General features: G+C 46.2%; 1 protein-coding gene across 3 annotated transcripts in view; it reads right to left on the bottom strand.

Moving 5' to 3' along the window:
* LOC119967608 (peroxidasin homolog) overlaps nucleotides 1-16,343 on the bottom strand; it is a 285,117-nt gene that overhangs the window by 176,772 nt on the left and 92,002 nt on the right. For all 3 annotated transcript variants that reach the window (XM_038800359.1, XM_038800361.1, XM_038800360.1), the window contains exon 2: nucleotides 3,511-3,582. In XM_038800359.1, coding sequence (XP_038656287.1) covers nucleotides 3,511-3,582 — 72 coding nt within the window. The remainder of the gene's footprint in view (nucleotides 1-3,510; nucleotides 3,583-16,343) is intronic.

Here is a 16,343-nt window from a genome sequence, read left to right as displayed (position 1 = left end):
ACGTTAAGTGCAGCGTCTCCCATGCCTTAAGATCCTCCATGGCCTCCTCCACCAGCTTTGTTAAGTTCCACTTATGGAGCCCCGTCCATTCCCTCGGAAGCTGAATCCCCAAATACCTAAACCTATCCCTCGCTACCGTAAATGGCATCCCCCCTAAATTAGCCTGCTGTCCCAGCTCATTCACCGGGCAAACCTCGCTTTTCCCTACATTCAGTTTGTATCTCAAGAACCATACAAATCTCTCCAGCAGGCCCATAATCCTTCCCATACTCTCCAACAGATCAGAAACATACAGCGAGGTCATCTACATAGAGCAACACCCAATGCTCCTTTTGTTGCCCTACTACCCTCCCCGTTGTCAGCCTGTCAAACAGCCCCAGCAACTTTTTCATCCTCGCCAATCCCTCCACGGTGGGCACCCTCGAATATTCTCTGTCCACCTCACTCACGAGACTGCCGAATTTCCTCCCTGCTTTCCTTATCCGCACGAGCCTTAAACAAAATAATTTCCCCAGAACCACTGTCTTCAGTGCTTCCCAAAAAACGGCCACCGATACCTCCCCATTCTGATTAGACTCCACATACTCCTTAATCGCCTCCCACACCTTATCACAAAAACCTCCATCCGCCAACAACCCAGAGTCAAACCTCCACCCCGGCCTCTGCTCTCGTCCCAGTCTAAACCGAATCTCCAGCCAGTGGGGCGCAAAGTCTGAGATAACTATCCCCGCATACTCTGCCCCCTCTACCCCAACCGAAATCTCCCGACTCACTACAAAGTAATCAATCCTCGAATACACCATATAGACATGTGAAATTAAGGAATACTCCCTTCCCCCTGGATTCCGAAAGCGCCATGGATCTACCATACCCATCCTCTCCATAAACCCCCCAGCTCCCTTGCCATTCGTACCCTACCCATCGACCTGGGGCTTAAAATGTATTTTGTAATCTTTATTGTAATTATCATAATCTTTATTATTGTCACAAGTAGGCTTACGTAGAACATACAGTGCAGAAGGAGGCCATTCGGCCCATCAAGTCTGCACCGACCCACTTAAGCCCTCATTTCCACCCTTTCCCCGTAACCTTGTGAAAAATCAGAAACTAAAGAGAAAATGCTGGACAATCTCAGCAAGTCTGGCAGCATCTGTAGCGAGAGAAAAGGGCTAACGTTTCGAGTCCGATGACTCTTTGTCAAAGCTAACAGACAGAGAAACTGGGAAATATTTATACTGCGGAGTGAGAATGAAAGATGAGTCATAGCCACAGAAACGCAGGGAAACTGGGTGCTAATGGCCACAAAAACCATGGGGAAAGAGTGTTAATGGCAGTCCCCAGAAAGGACAAAAGATGTGAAAGGTCAAACAGCAGGGAAACTAACATCAGAGGATGAACTGTAGGTGTGGGGGAAGGGGGAAGCAAAGAGGAGAAAGGTGAAGGAAAGGTGGATAAGACTGGGGGCGGGGGGGGGGGGGGGGGGGGGGGGGAATTAAATTTATATTAAGAAAGAAAGAAATGGTAAAAGATAGTTAAAATGAAATGAAACCAAATGGGTCAAGGACCCCACCTCGACCCATTTGTTTTCATTTCAATCTGGGAGAGTGCTGCAGATATTGGATGATTTGATAATCAAGAGGTTGCTTGTTCAGAGAAAGAGAACCCTTTTCTGGTGGTTGTGTGACGGTAACTAAACGCCAAGGAAAATGAAAAAAAATTAGGTCCAAGACAAATTGAAGGATGGTATAGGGTGGCAGCAAGTTAAGAAGTAGAGACTAGGAAGACAATATAAAGGAATACCATCAAGCCCAGCAGTCTTTCTGAAGTCCAGAAATCAGGGGCAGAATTTCCGGTCAAGGAGTCAAGTCAGAACAGAGGTGGGTGACTGACTAATGGTGCTGACAGCTTGATGGTCTGCTACCTCCATTGCCAGCCCAGGTGCCGCTCATGAAGGCAAGAGGAGAGCGGGAGGAGGGTGGGATTGCAGCAATGATTATGCCAATCAAGACATTCTAGAAGCTCATTAGGAACTCACTATTGATTATGTACAAATATTTGCAATGGCCCTCAGGTTCTGTCACTGCAGACCATGTCCAGAGTGACGCGAACAGGGTTGACTATATTTTGAGTGCCGAAGATCAACTTAGAAGCCATAGTGAAGGGGCCGAGTGGAATAAAGGTGGTCTACCTCATCGTAGGAGACGTTTTAGAAATGTTCATATTACTACCCTATCCTGACTTCCATGTCTTCATCTGATCTCCAAAATGTGAAAAGTACAGGTTTAAAACAAATTATGCTATAAACCAAGAAAATAACTTGCATTTATATTGTACCTTTCACATCCTCAGAGTGTGTCCAAGTACTTCACAACCAATTAATTGTGTTTCTCAAGTGCAGTCATTGTTACCATGACAGTCTACACACAGCGAGTTCTCACACATAGCAAGATAAATGACTACGTAACACGTTTTGGTAGAAACGCCGAACAGGCCATACAATTTCTCATCCAAAATACAGCATCCATAGCAATGCAGCAATCCTTCAGAGTTGCACTGACATATCAACTTGGACTTACATGCACAAGACAAGTGGAGTTAAGTTCACCACCTTCTGACTTGAACAAGATTGTTCCTTCACCTGAGGAAGGAGCAGTAATCCGAAAGCTAGTGATTCGAAACAAACCTGTTGGACTTTAACCTGATGTTGTAAGACTTCTTATTGAACAAGATTGTTACCAACCCACTGAAGGATCAACAGATGCATTTTCAGGTCATAAAATAAAAAGATCAAATTCAGGGAAATAAAGCAGCAAGTTATACTTGTACACTGTTGTGTGGTTCATGCTGCAAAAGAGTCAGGTCTAGCACTGACTACAGAGATAAGGATCAGATGGCATGCTGAATTTCTGCACAAAGTTCCGGCATGAAGTTTGTCAGCTAAACAGCAAAAACGGATGCTGTGCCACCTAAATTTTTTTTTAAATAAATTTAAAGCACCCAATTTTTTTCCCCCCAATTAAGGGGCAATTTAGTGTGGCCAATCCATCTACCCTGCACATCTTTGGGTCGTGGGGGTGACACCCACGCAGACACGGGAAGAATGTGCAAACTCCACAGTCAGTGACAAGGGGCCAGGATCGAACCCGGGACCTCGTCACCGTGAGGCAGCAGTGCTAACCACTGCCACGCTAGTGCCACTAAATCTATGCCAATTAATTACTATTGGCACGCCTTTTTGTTCAGGCATTATAATGCTATATAGATGCAAACATTGCTGCAAATAGCAATGGCAACGTTACTTTAGGCCCTTAATAGTTACAATCTGGCTGACGGTTATTACAATGGAATGGATTTGCAGCTCACTTTATGACCACTCAGCAACGATTCTATTTTGTGGCTGATGACAGGCAACCTGAACTGACACAAAAAGCCAAGTCTTGTGGAACTATGCTATCTCTTGGAATTCAATGGGCAAAAAACAAATGAGAAAATTAGTGAAAGGGCACTTACAGTGTATTGAGGTGCTTCAAACGTCTGAAGGCTCCAGGTGGAATATCTTTGATTTTATTGAATCGCAAGTCCCTGATAAAAACATAAATAGAAATAAAAAGGATCAACCACAATTAATGGAGTTATTTATCAGAAAGTTATCCCACTTTTTAAAAAAACTATTCAAAACATTTTTTGTAAGAATTTGCAATCAAATATTAATTTATACCGTGGTTTATTTTTTTAACTCCTGTACTTTTTATTTTCTTCCTCCCTCATCTTTTCATAACTTAGCATGCTTTAAGTGCAAAACACTTACTGTGATGTACAAAATCGACCAGAAAACTCAATCAGACATTTCATTCAAAACTAAACCTCCAGCGGCAGTGTTAATGTCCCATTAGCTTCTGTCTAAACAGTGTGATGTAGACTGTACCTTAAAGAAGATTTTGACGGCTGAAACGTGAACTCTTCAAAAAAGATTGCACAGCTCATTCTTATTTACAAAAAGTGCAATCATACTTCAGTATTCCAGTAACACAAGTTCAAAAGACATTTAACATTGTGTCACGACAAAACCAATCTGGCCCCGCATAACAACATCCAGCCGTGATGCGACATGAACTGCAAATTCAACCAGTCAGTTTTCAATCGGTCTGGGTAATCTCTCAATATGACATGAGACTACTTGTTAATAATAAGGGGAAAAGACAAAAGTAATCTGTCTGTAACACTGGCTATGGGAAAAGTGGTGAAATTGGCCAGATGGAGAGACATGCTACATGAAAAGCATTTGGATGGTTGAATGATTCACAGGAAGCCATACAGGATTGCCAAAAACCTCAAGAGGCTTAGGTTAATCATAAAATATGTACAGAATTGTGTCACATGAATTAAACAAAAATCTGCTGACCACCATGTGAGTGCAACCACTATCTGCCTGAACTAGCTCAAGAAGAAAATAAAAAAATCTGTTTTTAAGGAAGTCAGGACAGGTCCAAGAGTTTAGAAATCACTTCATTGATGGCTGCGAAAAAGAGGGGGTCTAGAAAAGCACGTTGTAATCAAGTTCCATCTTCAAACAGGCTGTTAAGAGTCATATCCCAGTACGACCAGAACAAATACTTTTCATTGTAAATTTGGGCTGGTTTTTACATTTCCTAAGCACCGTGATTTTATGCTGGGCAGGGCAAACACTCAGGTGGGAAGCCCACCCGTGCTCCAGCTGAGGCCCTTATCGCCATTTTCCACCCACCCAACCTCAATTTCTAGGCTGCTAGTGGGGGAAAAGGAAGGGGAAGGGGTGGGTTTGAGGGTGTGCTCCATCAGAAGCCCCCCTCTGATGTCGGACACACTCTCACCTCTTGCCTCCTCCCCACCCTAAACCAGCCTCTCTCCCGAGGCCCGGATCACCCCCTTCATAAACCCCAGGCCTTCTCTCACCTCCCCACCCTGTGACACTTGAAGCTACCTGGGCCTCTGGTGCCCAGGGTTGTGGTCAGATATCCTCCTGCATTATTTCTTCTGCCCACAGCGACGTTGTCGCTGCAGAGACTGGACAGCTAGCTGCCAGCCAATCTGATTGGCCTGCAGCTCTCTAAAGGTGGGATTTCCTCCTGAGTGAGGGGTACAAGTCCTGCGTGCAGCCACTTAACGGTCATTCGATGAAGACTCTCGAGAAGCGAGAACTCGTCGTCTGAAAAATTCAGGCCATGAATTTTAGAAAGAAACAATTGCCGAGATGTACTGTTCTGACCTCATCCATCTCCAAACTTAAACCCAGCCAAAAAGTTCTGACAGTACATGAACACGGGCTGTACACCAAAGCCTGATATCCAATTTTTTTTCAGCCTTTCAAAGACGGAGATGGATAGAGGTTGCATCCAATTACTGGTTTCTGGTTTGTTTCATGAGCTCGTGACTAGAGGCTGCAATCATGGACATTTATTATTAGTTGCTAAGGAATTGAAATAAAAGTGAAATTCCTGTGGATGCTAGAAATCTGAAATAATAACAAAAATTGCTGGAAAAACTGAACAGTGTCTGGCAGCATTTTTTTGTTTTTATTTCTGAGGAACTGACTTTGTTTAAATTTTGGTTAAAATAATAACCTGGAAATTACTTTTGCTTGCAGATTCTATTTCTGATATTTCAAAACACTTAATCAGCACTAAACACACAATGCAAAGGATTATGTTTTAGAAATAAGAAACCATTTTTGTCCTCTGATATCCCACTTAACAGTACCAGAACCAGCGGTAGCCGGTGATGAAAAAATACTGAAATTCGAGTCAGGGATGGAGGGGAGAGAGAGAGAGAGAGAGCGCACATGGTTCTACAATAACCATTGGCAGAAACTATAAACCAAAATAATCATATTCACCCAATGATCCCAAGCTGAAAATATTACAATAAAGGTTTCACTTCTTGTAACTTTTAACAACACAAATTAAAATCAACGTAAATTAAGCACAACTTAACAAGCAGATTACAGCTGGTACGATGAATTATAAATTACACATGGAATAGCAGACCTAAAAAGAAAGACTACACGCATTTGCATCACTTCCCGGCACTACATGCAATCTTGCAGTCTTTCCAATTATGCTTCTGATATATTGGATCTCTCACTTTTCTCACTCATTGGATTTGGCCCAAGAGTCACCTGCAACAGTGGGGAAAATTTTGCATTCCGGTGACCAGTCCAGTGGTGGGCGGGAAAATCAGCATGATTCCTACTGGGCAGGAGGCCTACTGTTCGGCTGAACGCGTACGATCTTCTTCTTTACAGCTCATCAATCCTGCATCCATTAGAAGGTTGGTGAATCTCGTGACGAGGTGGGCAGGAAGTGCCTGCCCTATCATCATGTCAAGGGGTCTAAGGTTCTGGCGCCATATTTCAAGGGCACCCAGCCATTCACTCAACCCAAGCCTCATGCAGTCTCTGCACTACTTCTTTCAAATCTTTCCAGCCATTGACTGTGTCCCATGGATGCATCCACCTCCCTCCCTGCCTCTGACCACTGACGATGGAAAATGGCACAGACCAAATAGCAGCTCCACACCCTGCTGAGATCTCGATATTACGAGACCCATGAGTCCCGACCAAACCTGCTGTCATGTTGGCTGCACTACAAAGAGGAGAATACAACTGACCATGACTGACATCCATTTGTCGCAATTATTAGGGTGCCCCTTTAATCGGCCGCTTGGGTGGACCTTGAAAAACACCTACTTCCACTGAACTCGCCCTCTAAGTCACTCCCTCTCCTTCCTTGCTTAGCCTGCCTCCCATGTCCAGTCTTCGCTCCACTCTTCCACCTGCAACGTGTCCTACAAGCACCTAATATTTACCAGTTATGGTATTAAAAGAAAGCAGAGCTCTACGTCGTAGATGAGGCGAAGATCACTGGGTGTGCAACTTGTATACAGTCATAAAACAGACCATTCTACTTATCCACAGATGGTGACCTTAATTTGGAGGGGGAGTGTGATTCTGGCAAGTTAGTCTTTTAATAAACATTTATAAGATGCAAACAAATTCAAATATGGCTCCTGACATTTCTCAGCGGTAAAATTGACCTGCCTTTAACACAGCTGCTGAGAACAAAATTCCTAACTGGGGCTGGTGCAGTACAGTAGTTAGCACTGCTGCCTCAAAGCTCCAGGGTCTCGGGTTCAATTCCAACCAAGGGTGACTGAGTGGAATTCTCCCCATGGCTGCATGGATTCCTTCCGGGTGCTCCGGTTTCCTCCCACAGTCCAAAGATGTACAGGTTAGGTGGACTGGCCATGCTTACTCGTCCCCTTAGTGTCAAAAAGGTTAGATGGGTCTACGGGTATAGGGTGGAGGTGTGATCTTAAGCAGTGTGCTCTTTCCAAGGGCTGGTGCAGACTCGATGGGCCAAATGGCCTCCTTCTGCACTGTAGAGATTTTATTATTTTCTAACTATTACTGGATCTGTGAGAGACCGATCGTTTCATTCATGCCAAATTTAGTGCTCCACCGGAACGACTCCTGCTGCTGGCGAGAGTGGGAAATTCCATCCAGTAGCTCCACTCATTTTGCGTTTCCTGGAGTGAGTCATCACACAAAAGGCGCACTCCTGAAGAACCTCCTTAGCTAGGTTCACAACAGTCTTGATGGGATAGATTCCCTATAATGCTTTACCCAACTCCTTTAATAAACACCCTTAACGGTCTAGATGGCCCTGGCAAAACTGAAGCATAGCAATGGAATGGTCCAATTGACAATCTCTTCACAGCATCTTTCACTTGCTGTCCCTTTTACCTGTGCTACACACATCTCCCTGTAAATCTGACTTCTCTGTTCAGGCTCTGCTGCAACTTCTTCGTTCTTTACAGCAGCAGCTTCTTTTGTCTGTCTTCCCTGTGTCTGCATCGGTGTGCTGCTGGCCTTCTCCTTCAGCTCCCCTTTGTGCCTGTAACTCTCCTGTGTGCCTGGCCAGACAGCCACTGGGACTTTCCAGCCCCATTGTGGCAGGATCCACTACAGGGACTCGGCGGCCCAGCCTAAAGTCCATTGACTTCCGGCAGGACTGAACAATCCCAGCGGCAGGTGGGGCTGGAGAACCCTGCCCAATGGCCATATGTTAACTTCTTTCCTGCTTCCAGGTCAAGAATTGGCAAAGATAGGCCGGGTGGTTGACAATGAGGCCGAGAGTCTTGGGTTGCAGGAAGATATAGGCGGCATGGTCAAATGGGCAGAAAAGTGGCAGATGGATTTTAATCCAGAAAAATGTGAGGTGTTACACTTTGGTAGGAGCAGTTTGACAATGAAATAATCAATGACTGGCACCACACTAGGAAGTACTGAGAAACAAAGAGACCTTGGCGTGTTTGTAAATAGATCTCTGAAGGCAGAAGGGCAGGTTAATAGGGCGGTGAAAAAGGCATATGGTACACTTACCTTTATCAATCGTGGCATAGATTACAATGCAAGGAAGTCATGCTGGAGTTATATAGAATATTGGTGAAGCCACAGCTGGAGTACTGTGTGTAGTTCTGGTCGCCACATTGTAGAAAGGATATGATTGCACTGGAGCTGGTGCAGAGGTGTTTCACCAGGATGATGCCTGGGATGGAACATTTTAGTTGTGACGAGAGGTTGGATAGGCTTAGGTTGTTTTCACTGGAGCAGGGAAGACTGAGAGGTGAGCAGATTGAGGTTTACAAGATTATAAGGGGCATGAACAGGGTGGATAGGGACCAGCTGTTCCTCTTAGTTGAAGGGTCAGTTCCAAGGGGACATAAATTCAAGGTGATGGTGGGAGGTTTGGGGGGGGGGATTTGAGGAGAAACATTTTTACCCAGAGGGTGGTTGACGGTATGGAATGCACTGCTTGGGAGGGTGGTAGAGGCGGGTTGCCTCACATCCTTTAAAAAGTACCTGGAAGAGCACTTGGCACATCTTAACATTCGAAGCTATGGGCCAAGTGCTGACAAATGGGATTAGGATTGGCAGGTCAGATGCCTTTCATGCGGCGGTGGAGATTCGATGGGCGAAGGGCCTTTTCTATACTATTTTCTCTGATTCGGTGAGTGACAGGGCACATGGACCAGTATTTATTTTTATTATCCAAGAAAATTATAATTAATCCCCTTAAAATTGTTACAATCTCTTAAAAGTCTGTTTCAAGCACTCTTTAAAAACAATTACATTTTCTGAACATTTGCAAGAAATTATAAATTTTCCTCATTGTACTGCTTCTGGCTCAATGACCAAAATGATCATGAAAAGGGAATATTGATTAGTGCCTGCACAAAAACAGATGCATACAATCCATAGAATTCATTGGGCCCATCGAGTCCACATCGACCCTCTAAAAGAGCACCCGACCTAAGCCCAATCCCCTTAACCCCACACATTGATCATGGCCAATCCAGCAACCTGCACATCTTTCGATCATATGAATCCAATTAATCTGATCATGGGCTGCCATATTTGGGAAGTGGCTAAATACATATGATTAAGTAACAATTCATGCCTCCATATACAAAAAGTACAAAAGCCAAAAGATAAAAAGATACACTTGGGGGATCATGTGATGTGAGCACGGGAGCATTTTTGAGAGCTCCAGCTCATCTTTTGATCTGTTTTCATCCTTGTGCACATCTCTTTTACGTTTTTTTTCGGTTTACATAGCCTTTACTTTGTGCCAAGATTTTTTTTGTATCGGCATTTTTGAGTCGAGGTAATGTGCTTTAATCCTCGTTAATTCGTGGAGCTGGGGGGAGTTGGGGCGGGACCTCATCTTTGGTGACGCACTGCTTTTGAGAGGTTTCCACCCTGATGATACGGTGCACACCGGCGGATGATGACTGCGACCAACTGATAACCTTGGCTCTGCGGTGCAGGACATTAAAGCCCAATTTTAAGAGCTGTGAGGTGTCTTTATGGAGGCAGTGGTGGCAGCACATGAGGAGGCTCTTTCTCGCAGAGAGAGCACGGTCTCTGGTAGAAAACTACCTCCGTATGGTTGAGTTCCTGTTGCATGATGGCCTGCTGTCCAACCCAAGGAGTTCAGGTTTGGATGAAGGCGAGTAGTGAGGTGCTGTTCCCAGCCGAGTTTGACAATCGGCTGCCATGTCTTGGGATCCTTGATCTTGAGGCTGGGCAGATTGAATTGGATAGAGCACATTTAATCCACTCTCTGAGACCTGGGGTTGGGTTAGCCTCTCAGTCTCTGGTTCTGTTCCTGTTGTTGGTCGAGAGAGGCTGGGGTTGCCTGAGCCGGCCAGGCCGCATCCCCTTTGCTGCAGCCTAAATAGTTGACAACCTGGGCTTGTTCGAATCGACATGTTGGAAGCAATGAGGCTACCGTTCCAACGGATGGAATTATTGGAAGATTCTTTTTCATAAATTTTCCAATTAAGGGACAATTTGGCGTGGCTAATCCACCTACGCTGCACATCTTTGGGTTGTGGGGGTGAGACCCATGCAGACCTCATTGGAAGATCCTGAAGAGTGCTCTCCGCTTCCGATCCTGCCTTATCCTAGGTGTCCAGATTCTTTCTGTGCCAGTGAAGTGGTCTTTATCCTTAAGACTGCCTCGCTCCTCAGTTATTATCCTGACCTCTATTCCCTGATAATCATGTTGGTGTCTGTCAATGTTGTCAAGTTATTTGTTTGCTGGAAGTAAATATCTTGGGTGTGATGTCCTTCACCCATGGTATCCTGATTTAAGGAGGTTTTATCATGTTAAGTTGGAATTTGTGCAGTTTTTTTATCCTAATATATCCGTGGGGGGGAGGGGGGGGGGCTAATCAGCAGAGCAGGAGCAGGGGGAGGGGTGAGCGAGTGTGGGTGGCAAGGTTAGATTTGTCCTCGCTACATTCAAGGAAGGTAGAGGGTTTTTTTCTGGCTGTTCCTTTTTTTTTCTTCAGGCCCAGGCAAACTGTGTATTATCCTGTTGAGGACGGAGGTTTGTTGGACTCCCCTTAGGAAAGAGTTTGTCATTCCTTCTGATGTGGGTCTCCCTCTTTGACGGTTCTAATTGTTGTCAGAGCTCGAATGAGGCTGGTCTGAATGTCCTTTATTTGGTAGTAAGTAGTGGTCCCACCAAGAGTGGTTCTTTTTTTTTCTTCTCTTGTTGGGATGTTGATCCTGTTGCTGGTATATGAATTGGATGGTATGAGGAAGGGGAGGGGGTATTGTGTCCTGTATGGCAATGAACTGGCTTGGCTTTGAGGTGGTGTAACGATTGGAGCATCACGGAAGTCCTTGGTGCCAATTCTTTTTCTTCTTTGTGGTGGTGCTGGGCACGGCGAGGCTCCTGTTGCTCCTTGGACGGGGGTGAGTTCTCTCTCTTCGGGGCATCGTGGGGTGGGGTCCACATCTGTCGAGCTGTAGTTTGGGGAAGGGTCTGAGGTGTGTGTCCAGTAATTATCCTTACTCTTTTCACCTTGTGCACCCCCAAAGAACATGAGCGTGATTTGCCAGCCCCCTCCTACATCTTTTTCAAACACCCTCCACTTCCGAGTAAAACCTACTCCCACGAGCCACGAGTCATTTGAGCCCTATACACCTCCTTGAACTGTATAAGGCTCAGGATGAGGTCAAATTTATCCAGTGCAATATTTCACTCCAGGCCCTCCAACGAAGCTCAAGTTTCTCCTCTCATTTCCACCTTATTCCATCCACTGGCGCCCTCTCTGCCTCCACAAACCTCCCATAAATATACTAAATCCACCGCTCCCCCAGCTCATCCGGAGTTAACTTATCTAACAGCGTGTGCTTTGGCAGCTGAGGGAATCAGGACAGCTCTTTTTGAGCAAAACCCATGACCTGAAAATATATGAATGTTCCCCCTTGGCAACTCTAACTTGTCCTCAATTCCTCTAGCCTCGCGAACCTTTCATCTACAAATAGGTCCCTGACTCGTTCTAAACCATCTCTATACTAACTCCTGTACATCATATTCATTCTTCCTGGCATAAACCTGTGATTCCCACATATTGGAGCCAGTACCAACATATATCCTGGGCTGGATTCTCCATTATTGGGACTGTGTCCCCACGCCGGCGTCAAAATGGTGGAGTTTCATGCCAGAAAACCTGGCATGAATGGGCCACAAATTCCTCGGCCTCCAGGGGGCTACCAGGATCCGAAGTAAATCTCTCAGCTTTAGCTGCAGATACGGGCCCCCGTACTTCCAGGTCGGAGGCCGCGCATGCACATGGCAGCGGTCTTCAGCGGCCACGCTGTGCTCCATGGCGGACCTGGACCCGAAAAATAAACTCCCCGACCAGCTGTGCGCCTGACCCTGTCCTCCAGCTCAAACATTTCACAGCTGCCTATAAGGCCCCACCTCGCCCTCTGATCAGCCCGCCCCCGACCCGGTCGGCCGCGGACTAAGTCCGCAACTACCACGCGAGTATCCCTACTGGCTGGACCATATTAGATACATGCCGTCAGGACTTTGGCCGGTCGGAGCAGAGAATGGCGGAGCGGGTGCGGAGAATCCAGCCCCCTATATCAAAGTGTCACCTGATTCTAAATTTTGAGAGATGACACAAAGACGGGATTGCTTGTGTGCTTACCTGAAGAAAATGAGGATGGAGCCATTGCCAGGGCCCTCAACCCGTCCCCAAACGAAGCCTCCTGAACGTGAACCAATTCATCCCATCCCCCCTTTCAGCATCTCACCTTCTCCACATTTGCTGTCAATAATAATACAATAAATAGTTGGTGAGCACCAGTGCAGGTTCACAATTGTTGCCAGGTCCCCAGTATCTCATGAGTAACTATCTTTCCTGTGTGGTCTGGGAGAGTGAACTTTTATGAAGGAAAGGACACCACGGGCATATACGATCCTGTCCTCACTCAATGTTGACATAAATTCAATGCACCAGAGGCAACTGGATAGTGAATAAGAACAGGGAAACCAAATTATTTTTCCTTGCTTGCCTGGGGCAAGAAAGCTTTAGTGTCTCAAACACGGCCTTGAATCAGGATAGACTGGATTAGCAAACATGGTGTGGGTCCCAAAGGCCAGCCGGCGTCAGTACCAAAGGTCAGCCAACTTCGGTCTGAAGGTCGGCAAGTTGGCAAAAGTGGAAAAAAAAGATTGAAAAACACTGTTATAGTCAATACTTTCACACCTGTAAGGCCCGCACTTTTGTCGGATCTTTATTCTTCTTAGGGATCAACAAAATGAAAGTGTGGTCAGCTTTCCCCAACAATTCATTATTTCTATCCAGTCAACGGGGCAGCGTCTCTGCCAAAACCCGTTTCTAAAATTCTACTGGAAAGCCATCCGCCCCGAGTGCCGTCCCCAAGTGTATTAACTCCACATACTCCGTCGTCTCCTGCAAACCAATAGCACCTCCAATCCCTGTCTTTTCATTCTCCACCTCGGAAACACCAACTCATCCAAAAAATGACAGATACCCGTATCCACCCCCAGGGCTCAGATCTATACAGCCCCCGATAGAAGGCCTCAAATGCCCCGTTGATTTTTTTTCCCCAAGGTGGTTTTGTCAAATGTGTCAAAAGTATGCAGGCTGGCATACTTCACACAGTCATATAGAATATACCATTTATGACGTTGATATGGGATGTTGGTTATTGTGACAAGTGTACAAACCTGGGGCTGGATTCTCCGACCCCCCGCAGGGTCGGAGTATCGCCGGGGGCCAGAGTGAATCGCGCCCCAACCGGCCGCCGAATCCTCCGGCACCGGATATTCACGGGAGCGGGAATCTCGACGCGCTTGTCGGCGCCGCCGCGCCCCCCCCCCCCCCCCCCCCCAGGCGATTCTCCCGCTGCTGTTATGCCGGTCCCCGGCGTGAATCAAGCCACGTCCCTTACCGGCAGGACTAGTGGGGTCCTTGGGGGGGGGGGGGGGGGGGGGGGGGGGAGATCTGGCCCCGGAGGCTGCCTGCGCGGTGCCTGACCTGCAATCGGGGCCCACCAATCCGCGGGCGGGCCTGTGCCGGGGGGGCACTCTTTTCCTTCCGCGTCGGGTATCAGCCTCCGCGATGGCCGACGCGGAGGTGACCTCCCCCCCTGCGCATGCGCGGGGATGACGTCAGCAGCCGCTGATGCTCTTGCGCATGCACGGACTTCCGCCAGCTAGCGGAGTCCCTTCGGCCCCAGCAGGCGTGGCGCCAACGGCCTTTTCCACCGGCCGGCGGCGCGCCAACCACTCCGGCGCGAGCCTAGCCCCTAAAGGTGAGGGCTTGGCCCCCAGAAGTACGGAGAATTCCGCACCTTTGGGGCGGCCGGACGCCGGAGTGGTTCACGCCACTCCATCCCGCTGGGACCCCCGCCCCGCCGGGTAGGGAAGAATCCAGCCCCGATCAGAAAGCTTCAGAATTGAAGCTGCAAGGGGCAGCACGGTGGTGCAGTGGTTAGCACTGCTGCATCACGCATCGAGGTCCCAGGTTCAATCCCGGCTCTGGGTCACTGACTGTGTGGAGTTTGCACATTCTCCCAGTGTTCACGTGGGTTTTGCCCCCACAAGCCCAAAGATGTGCAGGGTAGGTGGTTTGGCCATGCTAAATTGCCCCTTATTTGGAATAAAATGAATTGGGCACTCTAGATTTGTTTTAAAAAAAAGAAATGAAGCTGCGTGAAAGATAAGCACAGATTTGGGATAACAGTTATGAAGAATGTGCATTGAAAATATATGAACGTTCTTAAGCATATACGTACACAATCAAAATTCATTACAAGTTATATATTCAGGACTGCCTTCAGCTATCAGGAATATATTAAATGTCCTGGCAAAACAGAATAATTTCTGTAGGTGCTCCAATAACACTGGTGGAAGATGAGCAGAAACAATGGCTGTTTACATAATTTCTCCAGGTTATATCTTCCTCCAAAGTTGCAGCAGGCAATTGAGTGCACCCACATGGCCATTGTTGTGTTTGGTGTTCTATGTCTAGCAAGGAATCCACAGAACTGCTTGTGACTTGTCCAAACCATGACCTTTATTAATACACAGTTGATAAGGTAATGATCAGATACAGAGCAAGTTATCATGGAGTTTCAATATACTCCCAGAATGTCTTCATGTGCGTCTTACAACCTTCTCTCGATCACCGGATCTGCCCTGGCTTATATCGGAGTGCCTTGTCGCATGACCACTGTCTCCAGACCACATGGTGGATCTGCACCACCACTTGCTAGTTGGAGGTCGCATCACCAATTATCTACAGTATTGTTTACAAGCATATCACCACAGCCATCAGTGGCAAAAGTTACCAAAGCAGCACACATGGCACAAGCATAAAACATTCTCTTCAAAACGTTTTTTTACCCTGTATAGGTGAACAATAAAAAGAGGGCTGAGAAAAACGGAGAAGCATTTTATATAACACAGCCCTTGCTTAGATCTTAAAATGTTTTCTTGGGAATTTTGGTAGACACCACTGATAAAAGAATGCCTGAATAAGAAGGTCTACATTAATTCCACACAATGTCATCACTGTATCACTATCTCATAAACAAAATGATAAAAATAATTTAATTCCAACAACATAAGAAGTAACAAGTCAATGAAGCGAACCAATGCAGCAGACAATGAGGAGAAGCAAAAGCGAGTATAAAATTAATCTGAACATCTTGTCTAGTGAATGCTATTGAACTATTTTGAAAACTTGGGGTGGAATGTAATAGTGCATTATGGGCAAGTTTTCAGGCTGGAGGGGGGGCAGACTATAAACTTCCATGAATGTTTTCCCACCCACCCGACCAAATCATGACCATTTAAGGTGTGTGTCACACCTGTGCACCCAAGCTCACGTCCTATCGCTTCACTTCGCATCCCTCCTCGATTCCGCAACTGGCTGCTCTTCTCCTGGACCCACTAAGAAGCCCCTTAGCTACCTTCTCAGAGCATGAAATGGCAGGTTGACTCATTGATGCAGGGAAGAGTTTTAAGGACTTTTTCAGTGGCATGGCAGGAAACTCATATAATCATGCTCTTGGTTACAAAGAGAGAATAACTAAAAGGCCCAAGTTTGCACCCCCAACTTGTGAATTAAGGTTTATGCTCAAGCCCACTTTTGACCTTTTTGTCAGACTCAAAGTAAACATTACACTTAAAAATAGAGCTCATGTACTGCCAAACGCCATTAGTTGTCAATACCAAATGGACTGCGTTAAATTAGTCAGCAGCTTGTGTCAACATGTACAACGTCATATACCTCAAATTCACTGTAATTACCTTCAAAAATATTAGTCTTTGCAGAATGCTACTATTACTGTACACTAATCACAAGGTAAGTGAAGCCAGATGTCTTTACAAATTTAATGTTACAGAAGGGTCTGTAAGCCAATACTATAGCTAAAGAACTGAAAACTGTAGAATAACCTTACAACC

The sequence above is a fragment of the Scyliorhinus canicula genome, chromosome 6 (assembly GCF_902713615.1).
Source record: "Scyliorhinus canicula chromosome 6, sScyCan1.1, whole genome shotgun sequence".
Classification (NCBI taxonomy): domain Eukaryota; kingdom Metazoa; phylum Chordata; class Chondrichthyes; order Carcharhiniformes; family Scyliorhinidae; genus Scyliorhinus; species Scyliorhinus canicula.
Note: the sequence above shows the minus strand (reverse complement) of the source record. Positions and strands in the feature narration are given on the sequence as shown.